The sequence below is a fragment of the Megalopta genalis genome, chromosome 9 (assembly GCF_051020955.1).
Source record: "Megalopta genalis isolate 19385.01 chromosome 9, iyMegGena1_principal, whole genome shotgun sequence".
Lineage (NCBI taxonomy): Eukaryota > Metazoa > Arthropoda > Insecta > Hymenoptera > Halictidae > Megalopta > Megalopta genalis.
In genome coordinates this window covers 10351496-10364103 of record NC_135021.1, presented here as the reverse complement: position 1 = coordinate 10364103, position 12608 = coordinate 10351496, and the positions used below count along the sequence as shown (strand labels likewise).

At 34.9% G+C, this 12608-nt stretch overlaps 4 protein-coding genes and 1 long non-coding RNA gene across 6 annotated transcripts in view; 3 read left to right on the top strand and 2 right to left on the bottom strand.

The window, feature by feature from the left end:
- Positions 1-27: 27 nt before the first annotated feature.
- Positions 28-2947, bottom strand: LOC117227899 (cactin, spliceosome C complex subunit). Its single transcript, XM_033483438.2, has 6 exons — positions 2533-2947; positions 1611-2455; positions 1356-1532; positions 1080-1269; positions 497-995; positions 28-420 (listed from the first exon to the last, which is right to left on the bottom strand). The coding sequence occupies exons 1-6, from the start codon at positions 2778-2780 to the stop codon at positions 232-234; spliced, it is 2148 nt and encodes a 715-aa protein (XP_033339329.1). The 5' UTR covers positions 2781-2947; the 3' UTR covers positions 28-231.
- Positions 2948-3329: 382 nt separating this feature from the next.
- PolD1 (DNA polymerase delta 1, catalytic subunit) lies at positions 3330-9882 on the top strand. Of its 2 annotated transcripts, XM_076524536.1 has the most exons (15): positions 3330-3528; positions 3862-3967; positions 4093-4128; positions 4539-4650; positions 4727-4899; positions 4962-5221; positions 5291-5517; positions 5605-5771; positions 5838-6083; positions 6153-6455; positions 6524-6994; positions 7073-7479; positions 7562-8215; positions 8292-8419; positions 9532-9882. In XM_076524536.1, exons 1-14 carry the CDS (start codon positions 3476-3478, stop codon positions 8386-8388), a joined length of 3312 nt encoding a protein of 1103 aa, XP_076380651.1. In that variant the 5' UTR covers positions 3330-3475; the 3' UTR covers positions 8389-8419; positions 9532-9882. The 2 variants fall into 2 exon arrangements, with proteins under 2 accessions (XP_076380651.1, XP_076380652.1); XM_076524537.1 differs by lacking the exon at positions 4093-4128 and having other exon boundaries at positions 3331-3528.
- The window catches only part of Arl1 (ADP ribosylation factor-like 1), a 30077-nt gene continuing 25983 nt past the window's right edge, over positions 8515-12608 (bottom strand). Inside the window, exons 2-6 of the mRNA XM_033483448.2 lie at positions 11090-11294; positions 10845-10944; positions 10042-10158; positions 9869-9980; positions 8515-9723 (exon numbers count right to left, since the gene is read on the bottom strand). Coding sequence (XP_033339339.1) covers positions 9514-9723; positions 9869-9980; positions 10042-10158; positions 10845-10944; positions 11090-11093 — 543 coding nt within the window. The 5' untranslated portion in view covers positions 11094-11294 and the 3' untranslated portion in view covers positions 8515-9513. The remainder of the gene's footprint in view (positions 9724-9868; positions 9981-10041; positions 10159-10844; positions 10945-11089; positions 11295-12608) is intronic.
- Positions 11232-11772, top strand: LOC117227907 (uncharacterized). Its single transcript, XR_004492186.2, has 2 exons — positions 11232-11502; positions 11585-11772. It is a non-coding gene; the product is annotated as an uncharacterized LOC117227907 (long non-coding RNA).
- The window catches only part of LOC117227903 (ankyrin repeat and BTB/POZ domain-containing protein 2), a 48224-nt gene continuing 47613 nt past the window's right edge, over positions 11998-12608 (top strand). The window contains exon 1 of the mRNA XM_033483446.2: positions 11998-12602. The gene's annotated coding sequence lies outside the window, so the exon portion shown is untranslated. The remainder of the gene's footprint in view (positions 12603-12608) is intronic.

Here is a 12608-nt window from a genome sequence, read left to right as displayed (position 1 = left end):
TCGACAGAAAAGAATTAATTCGGACTATTATATTAGTGAAATATTTATTTCAAACAATTTGTATAATTATGCGTATACAATTGGACAATTTTATTCAAAACCTTCGCAAAAGTAGTTAAGGTTCAGCTTAAAACGATCGTTATCAAAATTAAATCTATTGTATATCTAGAAAATATATTCGCAGAAATATACATATATATATATACACATATTGTACATGATACCGAGATATTATCGGCGGTATCGGTATCGTTTAAAGTGGAACCACAACTGAAAAATGTTGTTGTGAAACTGACACCTGAATCCTCGTTTGTACGAATACTCCCATTCGCGGTTCACGATCTTGAACGCTATGTCTTCGTATGGCGGTCCAGCATGGAACCTCAAGATTGCAAAGTCCTTGTTATCAGCACAGGGTGTCTGCAAATGACAATTTCAAGTTAAAATTAGAATCTCAAAAAAAACCTTGTGAAATTAATCAGACAGATGATCTTACCAGAAAATATTCAGGAGTTGTGTTTTTGTCTATCAGATCAGGGTAAAATATATTGAATTTGTAACCTTGAACAATCTTTGGGGGTGGATTGTCCATATCGTAATGCGTTTGATTGTACTTGTTCCATTCGAAGCCGGTATGTACTCGATTGAAGTATCTTGGCTTTCTGGGTCGATATTTATCGGACCATAAATAAATCTGTGCTTCCAAAGACGATTCGACACTGAACTGAGCCTCGTCGGACCCCATATTCCTCCGTGCCTCTCTGTGCATCGCTTGTTCCTCAGCTGTCATCACATTCTGAATCTTTCGCCCAGTGCTGAGTACTTGATTTCTCGCATACTCCAAGCGCTGATTGTCGTCTTCTTCCAACGTGACTAAAGTTCCGGGTTCAAGCTGAGAATATGGTATATACTTTGGAGAATATCCTCCCGATTCATATTCGCAGCATGATTCCGACAGAAGATCGTCAGCTGCATTACTGGTTTCTTGCTCCACGCTGAAAACACATAAAACATAATAATAAATAAGTCGAAGGTTCCAAAATAATTTCTAGCAAAAATCTATACAAAGGAATACACACTCTGATTGACTTTCTTCATTTGTTACTGAACAAACATTTGTGACCACACCCTCCTCTTCAGATGATCCATGAATTTCTTCCTCAGGTTCGTTCTCTGTTCTCGAAACCCCTTGTTCGGCAATTAAAACTTCTAACTTCTTGCGCAAATTTTCTTGATGCCGATCCCTCAACCGTGCTCTCGCCATGTGTGCTGAGAATAATAAAGAGATGATATACAAATGTGCAAATTAAAAAATGCAGCTTAAATTAAATGTTAGTAATCGATTTGTAAATTACCTTTTAGTTGGGATAGAAGACTCTCCCAATATCCAATGTCTACACCTTCAGGCTTCCCTGTGATCTTTGCTTCAATTTGTAATTGCAATGCTTCCAACTGTGATGCAGTCTTTCCTTTGAAAATGGCAGTTACATCTTTAGCTACGGATTCGTGTATTCCTTCTCTCCTACCAACAGCTAAAAATGAAAGAAAATTAACATCATTATAGAAACATCTAACAAAACATTCTATGTAGACTTAATATAAATACTTACCAACTTCATATTCTGATCTTTCTAGCTTTCTCAACTTGTGTAACTCATCTTCAACAATTACTGTAATATCATTCCAGTAATCCAAGTTCTTATCACGTTCCAATTCCTTATAAACTTTGATATCCTCAATTAAATCTTCTAAATCTTTTACGTGTAAACCACGCAAGTAAGTGTAGGGTTCGTGCATTTCAACGGCATCTACCTCCTCCTCTGCACTAATATATTTTGCGAGAAGGTCAATTGGTTTAGCACGACCATCCTGTATACGAATTCGAGATCTCAATCTAGCTTGCTCTAAATGAAACTGGTCCTCTTGCCTTGCCCATTGTTCTAACTGAGCAGCCTCCTTTCCTCTTTGAAGCATAGTCATCTCTTCTTCTCTCTGTTGTCTTTCTAATTCTCTTTCTTGCCGCCTTTTCTTAACTTTCTCCAACTCCCTCTTATTCTCTTCTTGTTTATGTCTATTCCTAATCTCTAACTCTTCTCTGCTAACACCTAGCAGACCTTCTTTCTCAAGCTTTTTCGACCATACAAATGTGGAGAGTAAGTTTCCATCGCCAAAAGGATTATCTGTATTTGTATAATGTAAATAATCATTATCCCAACCCATTCTTTCTTTACGCTTGCGTTCCTTGGCCTCTTTCTTCTTTAAACGCCTTAATCTTTTTTCCTCCGGTGTTTCTGTAGCCTTCATTACTTCTTTCTGATGCTTTCTATCTTCAACTTGCTTTTGACGTTGCTTTTGAAGTTTCTCTAAGAGCTTAGTAGAATCTGAGGACGAATCTGAAGAAGATGGGCTGCTAGAATCACATGAATTTGAAGAAGTTGAAGATAATGATGACGATCTACAATAACAAACAGATAAGTTCAAAAATAGGAAATAACAAAATCATAACGTAAAAAAGCATGAAATTTGCTTTACCTTCTCCGACTTTTATGTTTAGATGATTTTTTGCGATATTCTCGCGATTCAGAAGATTCTCTACGTTTGGACTTTTTAAATTTTCTACTTGAACTTTTTGAATGTTTACGTTTAGATTTTGTACTTCTCGACTGACTCTCATGATCACTATCATCGTTCCTACGTGAAACTCTATCTTTATGCTTATACCGATCTCTGTCTTCTTTTCTGGATCTCTCGTAATCTCTCTTGTGAGAGTACTTCTCCATCTTTTTTCCGCAGGAACACGACACTATTTATTTTTGCAAAATATTCTACACTTTCATCGTTATGATGACGTTTAACCTCTTAAGACGTTTAACCTCTTAAGAAGCGATTAGCGACCAGCAGCAATAACATAACTGTACAATAGTGCTCGGAATACTAAACTGACTGAGCGATATCGCAGGCACAGTGCCCTGAAACATAAAGTTACGTATAGATACTGCTTTTCTCTGATTGGTTAACGATTTTCGAAAATTTTAATAATTGTAGAAATGGTCACCGTTTCAATACGTACGCAAATATACTGAACTGTGTGGTCAAGAATCTTACGGGACGAAAAGTACAAGTCGAATATCACGCCAAGTGTTTTGGATGAAATACCGAAAAAAACGGATGCGCGAATAAGTGAGACGCAAGCAAACTAAAATGATAGTTCTTCGTCTAGAACTATGAGGGCAGCACTATTTAGCTGTGAAGCGTCAACCAATCAGAGAAGAAGTAGTTTCTCTACCTGCTTTATAATTCTAAGCCAGTTGCCTCCGCCTTGGCTTACTATGGTGAGGCAGTACTGCACTTACATCGTCTGTGACTAAAAATATCAAAATCCATTTCGCGCCTTTATTATTCCATTCATCTGTAGTGTTCTTGGTCGAATTATTGTTGGTTGAAATCCATGACATCGAATCTTTAATTAGACAAAATGAACAAGAAACCGTTCTCCACACCTTCTGCTGCGAAGAAGGCAAAATATCGGTAAATGTTGAATGTGTTTATTGAAAATTCGATTTTAACCTAACTATCTAACCGCCTAAATTTAAATCCTCAATTGTTGCAATAATTCTTAAAAAAGAATGTACTTTTACAGACTTATACTAATATTTCAGACTGTATTTCTCATGTAGATAGTACGTATTCTATATGGATATAGAGAAGCGAAGTAAATTATTTGAATTTCTTCAACAATCATTTTCGTAAATTTAAAATTTGTATTCGTCATTGGATTACAGAATGCATAAAACCTGTCTTGTATTGATTGTTTCCTTTATTATCAAATTAATTAATTTTTATAATTCGATTGGTTAACAGGAATGAAGATGATGAAGATGATTACCCTGGGTCATTTGAAGCTGAGCTTGCTAATATGGATGAGATTGATGAAGAATTTGGAGAAGTATCACATATTGCTGAAGAGGTATACATAATTTAAATTCATATATTTTAATACAGTTAGACAATAGGTAGAATATTATTAATAGAAGGGACTATTTTGAATTAGACTACGCTTAAACTATTGTAACTAATATTTTATTATTATAGTCACGTGAAGAGCAGATAAATATAAAACTGAAAGCAGTGAGTTAATTCCCATGAAAAAAAACATTCTACTAGTGTATGTTTAAACAGCTTATTACATTAATGACCATCTGCTTTGATCATTTAATTTTATAATCATTTATTGCAATATGCTCCCATCATCCATTATGTTGCAGCTTGCTATGTGTATATTTATTTCGAGAATAGAATAGTCAATTAATATAGTGATTCAATGATATACATATTAATTCATTACTAGCATATAGATCTTTATGTATTTATAGTTTATTCATTGTATTAATTTATATTATTAGGCATTATGTTTGCAATTACAGTTATATAAATATATCCACTTGTTGTCTTTTTGTAATGTTCTTCTTCCATGCTTCTTTTGTATCAAAATGGTCAAAATTGTTCTTTATGTTTGTTAATTAAATTACTATCAACAGGGTCCAGAACAAGAAAATACATCCTTAAGGTGGAGTAGGCCACCACCACCACAATTGAATCCAGAGAAAGAATCATTGATTTTTCAACAAATAGAAATTGATCATTATACAGGTAAAAAATGTCTTGCTTTTTACAATTAGTGTGTATTAAAATTTTGGATTTAAATGGAAAATTTTTGTTTTTTTAGGTACCCCATTAGCTGGTATGCCAGGTAGCAGAATAGGTCCTGTACCAATAATGAGAATGTATGGTATCACAGAGCTAGGAAACTCTGTTTGTTGTCATGTTCATGGGTTTAGTCCATATTTGTATGTTTCTGGACCAGCCAAATTTACAGATTCTCATTGCAGGCCTTTTAAGGTACCTATTCGGTCGAGTCCAGTAATTTCGTTTCATTATGTTCAAATTTTTGTATTCTACAGGATGCACTGAACAAAGCAGTGGTCAAAGACATGAGATCGAATCCAGAAAACATTCAAGAAGCTATTTTAGCCGTTGAAAGGGTTTTTAAGAAAAATATGTATGGTTACTCAGGGAACGAGAGTGCATTGTTTTTAAAAATTACAGTAGCATTGCCAAAATTGCTAGCACCCTGTAAAAGACTTCTTGAGAAAGAAATCATTTTTCCTGACTTCAATCATCAGTACAGTGCCTTTGAAAGCAATATTGATTTTGATATTAGGTCTGTATTAAAAAATGAAAATAGAAATTGTGTTTTTCGTTCAGTCTACTGATTTCACATAATATTTAGATTTATGGTAGATACATCAGTGGTAGGATGTTCATGGATTGAATTACCACAGAAATGCTGGAAATTACGTGGTCAATCTGGACACAATTTGCCGCTGACTACAAGATGCCAGTTGGAAGTGGATGTTGCATGGGATGCTTTCATTGCTCATGAACCAGAAGGCGAATGGTCCAAAGTTGCTCCATTCAGAATACTTAGTTTTGATATTGAATGCGCTGGTCGTAAAGGTAATATAGGCAGTGTTATTACTGTTTTTTAATTTTTTGTCCGGTGTAATTATACTATGTACATATCCTGTTAAATGTTCTTTTCAGGTATTTTTCCTGAACCAAATCACGATCCTGTTATACAGATTGCTAACATGGTAATAAAGCAAGGAGATCCAGAACCTTTCCTACGAAATATTTTCACACTTGACACCTGTGCACCAATCATTGGTTGCCAAGTTTTAAGCTTTGACAAAGAAAGTACAATGCTGGAGGTGTGTATGCATTTCAGTTGTATGTAGAAAAATTCAGTATCAGTTTACATTCTTTTATTTCTCCAGAAATGGGCAGATTTCGTGAGACAATTGGACCCTGATATTTTTACAGGATATAACATAAACAATTTCGATTTTCCATATCTCATTAATCGAGCTCAACATCTGAACGTGAAGAATTTCAATTTCCTTGGTCGAATAAAGAACATAAAATCTGTAATCAAAACACAAATGCTCCAGAGCAAGCAGATGGGTAAACGTGAAAATAAGACTATCAATTTCGAAGGAAGGGTTCCCTTCGATTTACTATTGGTAAGGACATTTATAATATCAATTAAATACTATCTTAGAACAGTGGATGAGAATTTTGTTTATATGCAGGTGTTGGTCAGAGATTACAAGTTGAGATCGTACACGTTGAACGCAGTCTCTTACCACTTTCTCCAAGAGCAAAAGGAAGATGTTCATCACAGTATTATCTCAGATTTACAGCATGGAAACGCGCAAACACGTCGGAGGCTCGCTGTTTATTGTCTGAAAGATGCATATTTGCCTCTGAGACTGTTGGACAAATTAATGTGTATTATCATTTATATGGAAATGGCGAGAGTCACAGGAGTTTCTATTTATAGTTTGCTAACTAGAGGACAACAGATAAAAGTGGTCTCTCAACTACTGAGAAAGGTTCATACTAAGCAAATTTTATTTACAAATACAAATTATCAAATCTAATTAGCCATCTATGTCTGCAGGCGAAAGAAAAAGATTATTTGATGCCAGTTCGCCATGGTCAACCCAGTGAAGAACAATTTGAGGGTGCTACGGTCATAGAACCAAAGCGTGGATACTACAACGATCCCATAGCCACTTTGGATTTCAGTTCTCTGTATCCCAGTATTATCATGGCGCATAATTTGTGCTACACAACGTTATTGGGCAACGAGAGGTTAACTAAGCATAAAATCAACGACGATGACGTTACTAGAACGCCAAACAACTCTACGTTCATCAAAGCTAATGTCAGAAAAGGACTGCTTCCTGAAATTTTGGAGAATCTCTTAGCAGCTAGGAAGAAAGCGAAGGCTGAACTGAAGAACGAAACCGATCCCTTGAAGCAAAAGGTCTTGGATGGTAGACAATACGCTTTGAAAGTCTCAGCAAATTCTGTCTACGGTTTCACCGGTGCGCAAATGGGCAAATTGCCCTGTTTGGAGATATCTGCTGTAAGCTTTAGTAATAGTTTATCAAATATTAATAGTTCTGATTATATTTCTCTACTTCAACTTTCAAAACTATTACAGAGTGTCACATCTTACGGACGGACTATGATAGAGAAAACAAAACAGGAAGTAGAACAACATTACTGTGTCGCAAATGGATACAAAAATGATGCTATTGTTATATACGGAGACACAGATTCCGTAATGGTTAAATTCGGCGTGAAAACAATCGAAGAGGCTATGGAACTTGGTAGAGAAGCTGCCGAATTTGTAACTTCCAAATTCCAGAAGCCGATCAAATTGGAGTTCGAGAAAGTCTATTTTCCCTATTTATTAATTAACAAAAAGCGGTATGCTGGTCTATATTTCACGCGGCCTGATAAGTATGACAAGATGGATTGCAAGGGTCTTGAAACTGTACGTAGAGATAACTGCCCTTTAGTGGCGAACATGATGAACACTTGTTTGCAAAAAATACTCATTGATAGGTAATTCAGTATTATAGTCTATAGATGGGCAATTAATTCTATACATTACTGAATTCTTAACTAATAATTAATTTTATAATAGAAATCCCACCGATGCTGTGAACTATGCGAAACAAATGATCAGCGATCTGTTAAGAAATCGCATTGACATATCCCAATTAGTCGTTACAAAGGAATTAACCAAGACTGATTATGCAGCAAAACAGGCACACGTTGAATTGGCGGCAAAAATGAAGAAAAGGGACGCAGGTACCGCACCAAAACTTGGCGATAGAGTCCCATACGTGTTCATAAGAGGCGCCAAGGGAGTTCCAGCTTATCAGAAAGCGGAAGATCCAATCTACGTGTTGGATAACAACATTCCTATAGACACGAACCACTATTTGGAAAATCAACTGTCCAAACCACTGGTGCGCATTTTTGAACCAATACTCGGCGACAAAGCTGAATCACTTTTGCTAAAAGGGGATCACACGCGTACAAAATCGGTAGCGACGTCTAGAGTTGGTGCTCTATCTGCTTTCACGCGAAAGAAAGAAGTATGCTTAGGTTGCAAGGCTGTTCTAAAACCCGAGAGAGAAAAAATGGCTGTTTGCGAGTACTGTGAACCCAAAGAGGCAGAGTTCTTTCAGACAGAATTGTATCTTGGAAGACAGTTAGAGGAAAAATACTGTAGATTGTGGACTGAATGTCAGAGATGCCAGGGGAGTCTCCATCAAGAAGTTCTGTGTACAAAGTTTGTATTATACCAACTTAAACTTATATGATTAGGATTACTCTTCATGTTAGTAATCAATTATCTTTTTCCTTAGTCGTGATTGTCCAATATTCTACATGAGGAAAAAAGTACAAATGGAATTAGATACACAAATGAAACGCATTGAAAGATTTGGGATACCAGAGTGGTAGAGTTACGGATGTCAGAAGACGTGTTGCACAGGTATAATTATAGTTTTCTTTTATCGTTCTTTAACATTAGCAATAAACGAAACATTTAAAGAGCTGAATGGTCAAATATAATTGATGCTTGGAACATTGATTATGAAACAGTATCTATATTTACTTTAAATACATAAATTATCAAATCTCCGATACACTGTTCAGTAATTGCATGTGATCAATATGCTTAAATATATTATCCATTATTATTTGGTATGTAAACTGAAGTAATTAAGATTATACATACTTTCGGCTTTGAACAAAAATTAATAACGTACATTTCAATTTTGTGGGTTATTATTATTTTGAAACGAATATGTGGGGCAGCATCAGTTTCTTTTCATAAAACAAGTGCAAAGAATTAAATAAACTTAATTCTGTGTCTCAATTATGCGAATCATGTTTCTCCGTTTTGCATGTGGCATTCTTTTTTACATAAAAGAATTTTTTACATTTCAGGGTCTTATATTATATGAATGAAATTAAACCAGTTACATATATGTACACAATTATTCACACACTATGTCAAAAATATTGACACGTTAAACAATTTCCAATTTCACTGAAATATCTATGAATGATAGCCTTGATTAGTGTAATAGTAAAAGTGATATATTTATATCAATATACACTATGTTTCTCATTGCTAATTACGGTAGCACACTTGATTTCTAGAACTTTTTATTAAAAAACTTGTTGAAGTTATGTTGTATTGCTTTGTGTTGTAACTAAAATCCCTGATTACTTTTACGGTTATAAAAATAACAAGAGATAAACTGTAATGACGATAAAATGCTACATGCTGATACAAAAAAGAATATTTATCTGAATCGAAAGATTTTCTAGTTGTCTTTATTACATTTTGAATCACGTAAGAAAGATAAAACTTTTGGTTCAGTTTTATTCTCTGTTTCACAATATGAAAAGGTATAGTAAATCTTAGAATATATGTTCAATGGAAATTGTAAGGCTATTTAAAATATAATAAATAAACATAATGAGGCGCCCAGCTCCGTGTGGGTCATTCGAAACGACAGTCGTGTGACTAGTCTTCTCAGTAAGGCTTGGGTAAAAAAAATTCTTTAATAATCTTAATCATTTTTTACTTTGCAGTGCGTTCGACAACCAGTCCATCGCTTGATCAAGCCCTTCACCTTTCGTCGCGGATGTTTTAAAGATTTGGAACGTTCTGTTTTTGAGAGCGTCTAATCCGAGTGCTTGATGCACTTCTGCGACACTTAAACAGCCTGCCATGTCTTGTTTATTTGCTAAGACCACCAAAATTGCTCCTTGTAATTCTTCTTCCTAAGAAAAACAAATTCATTTTTTTTTTATACAATATTGATCATTTTAATTAAAACAATCTAAGATTTAATCTGTAAATTTTAAGAATTTTATCTTTTATAATCTGTGATGATAATTGTTATTTATTGTATTAAAAAATACTTACTCTCAACATGTAAATTAATTCGTCTTTTGATATGCCTATTCTATCTTTATCTGCTGAATCGACGACATAAATTATTGCATCCGTGTTCGAATAGTAACACCTCCAGTATGGTCTAAAATTGCAAAGATCAATGTAATGTACTATACTTCAAGGACCCTTTACATATAACATACCGTATACTAGTTTGTCCACCAAGATCCCACACTTGAAACTTTAGATTTTTATATGTAACTTGTTCTACATTAAACCCTATGGTAGGAATAGTCGTAACCACTTCTCCCACCTGCAATCTAATAAATAATGGATTACAGAAACTTTGTTACAAAGGAATTCAAAACAAAATCAATAAGTCTTATTGCCTACCAGAGTACATTTTAATAGTTAAGTGGATCAAAGAAGTAAATTAATATGGAAAACACATACAGAGTGTCAAGAAGTTAATAATACGTTTAAGGATAATTATCCTCCGTGTGAGAAATCACTGTACTAAAACAACTGATAATATTCATTTATGTTAACACAAGTTGTTATCGCTTCATTTTTAATCCAATCTCACAGACAATTATAACATCCTAATGAGGTCATTGATTTATAGTATTCCAGAACTTCTTACAACTCAACAATTATACGTTGGCTCACAAAATAAATGAAACTGCCTACTGGCGATACCTTATAGGTATTCCAAAAATAGGAGATTAATAAGTTTAGTAGCATAATTCAATCATTTCCTTAGAATCTGCTATTTAGGACAAAATGGTGCAACTTAAAAATATATTAACAAGCTTCTAGTATATAAAATGTTAACAACTAATTTCGTTGTTATAGACAATTTTTTGGAGCGATTTTTTTACAATCGTTGAACCAATATGTTGCGGAGAATTACCCCTAAGACGGATAGAGATTACTTTCGTGACACCCTGTAGACGCGTTTAAACTGTCATACGAAACGCAGCTAGCTTGTCAATGTGGACCAAACCTGTATAAGATCGTAGTTTTCCCAGCACCGTCCAAACCCAGGATTAAAATTCTCATTTCCCGACTGCCAAGCAAATTACGAAAATAACTGAGTAATCCTCCTGAAAAAATCGAGACCGTCAATATTGTAGAGACACGCTGGAAAACGAGAACTGTCGGCTGAGATCAACCTAGCATTTGTATTCGCTTCGGGGATTCAGTAATTTCGAGAATGGGAACTCTATGAAAAGGTATCGCGTGACTCACCCATATTGATAATGTATTATTTCCAATTCATATAGTACAAATTAACGTTTATTGTCAAATATAATAATCAGACTTGTATCCAAGTAACCGGGGCTGCACACCCCCTTTAACTGTCCACAGATACAGTCCTCTTTCCCTCTTTGGATCACTTGCTGACTTGTATCGTTCCTCCAACATACGTGAAGTTTGCTGCCGTTCTGTTTGCCTACAATGCAGAGTATACTAGAGGCGAAATACTGTCAAAATTTTTTATCTCAATAGCCTTAAATTGAATGTTCTTGGAGATCATTATATGTGTACGTACGTACAGTTTCACCACTTTTAAAAATTAATATCTCTTTCTGTAGGTCATTGGATGAAAGGAAAAGAACGAATTTAGCTATAAAGCGCGGTAATATTTAAATCATGCTATGGTAAGAAAGAAATATATAAAATTTCTACAAATGTCAACCAAAAAATTGTTTTAGGATTAAGTTTACATCTATATTTGTATAGGTAATAATGTATTTTGAAGAATTTGAATTTCGTAAAATAATTGAACGACACACAATGGCGGGAAATTTAAACATGGATAATTACAAATTATTAATCTCTGCTGACTCGCAATTATTTCAAACTTGAATGAAAATGTCAAATCTGAAGATATTCGAAGATTTTCGCAATAAATCTCGTAATTAACGTAATTAATTGAATTTTATTTAATTGAATTTAAATGCAATTTGTATACGACACATGCGCACTTTGCTACGTAGTCTGAACCTATCTTCATGCAGAACTATTCACGGACGCATGCTCACTTCGTCCTCGGAAAATTTCGAAACTTCCCTCTACTATTCTAACGTGTTCTGTGCCTTCGATATTTCAACTGGATTCATAAATTGCTATGTTCAGAAAGATTCTCCGTGCAACCTGTTCCTCGGGCAAAAACATTTACAATTTCTCCATCCTATCACAGAATCTTCTGATCTTATCTTATGCATCCGTAGCTTGTAATACCCTCTAATATATCAAGAACACATCAAACTCGGTAAATCTACCGTATATTTCGAAGATTTCGAAACCGTATTTTTCGCGGATACGTTCCCGGTTTGTTGACTTTCCATGCAATTAAGCACCTGAACTGGCAGACTGATAAGTATACTGCACAAAGCATACATTCGTGATACACAATCTTGTCTTTAATTTAATCACCACTCGTAAATTTTTCTTTAATTCTAGAAAAATATTTACGAATGCCCTTTCTACTATATTTCAAGCTGTCATTTTCTATTTGATTGAAGGGTTTCCCAGCCATTCAGCAGGTTGCTCCGATACAAAGGTTTATCAGAATGAAAAATGTTTCGTTACAATACATCTCCAAAATCGGAAATAATTTCTTCCCTGACTTGAAATCTCCGATACAAATATTCCTGTTCCACACCGTCGATCACGGTTCTCCCGGCAACGAAGTCCATCAAATCCGACACGGGTGGCGCTACAGACCGTTTCCACGGGTTCGTCCCTCGCTCAACAGGTTCGT

What these genes read in the sequence shown, in the direction of transcription:
- LOC117227899 (XM_033483438.2), bottom strand. Translation starts at nt 2,780, where the DNA reads ATGGAGAAGTACTCTCACAAGAGAGATTACGAGAGATCCAGAAAAGAA. An exon ending in AAGATCAGAATATGAAGTTG is followed by an intron (nt 1,533 to 1,610) that starts GTAAGTATTTAT and finishes TTTCATTTTTAG; the next exon opens with CTGTTGGTAGGAGAGAAGGA. An exon ending in CAACTCCTGAATATTTTCTG is followed by an intron (nt 421 to 496) that starts GTAAGATCATCT and finishes TGTCATTTGCAG; the next exon opens with ACACCCTGTGCTGATAACAA.
- PolD1 (XM_076524536.1), top strand. Translation starts at nt 3,476, where the DNA reads ATGAACAAGAAACCGTTCTCCACACCTTCTGCTGCGAAGAAGGCAAAA. An exon ending in CTCATTGCAGGCCTTTTAAG is followed by an intron (nt 4,900 to 4,961) that starts GTACCTATTCGG and finishes TGTATTCTACAG; the next exon opens with GATGCACTGAACAAAGCAGT. An exon ending in CCTGTTTGGAGATATCTGCT is followed by an intron (nt 6,995 to 7,072) that starts GTAAGCTTTAGT and finishes AAACTATTACAG; the next exon opens with AGTGTCACATCTTACGGACG.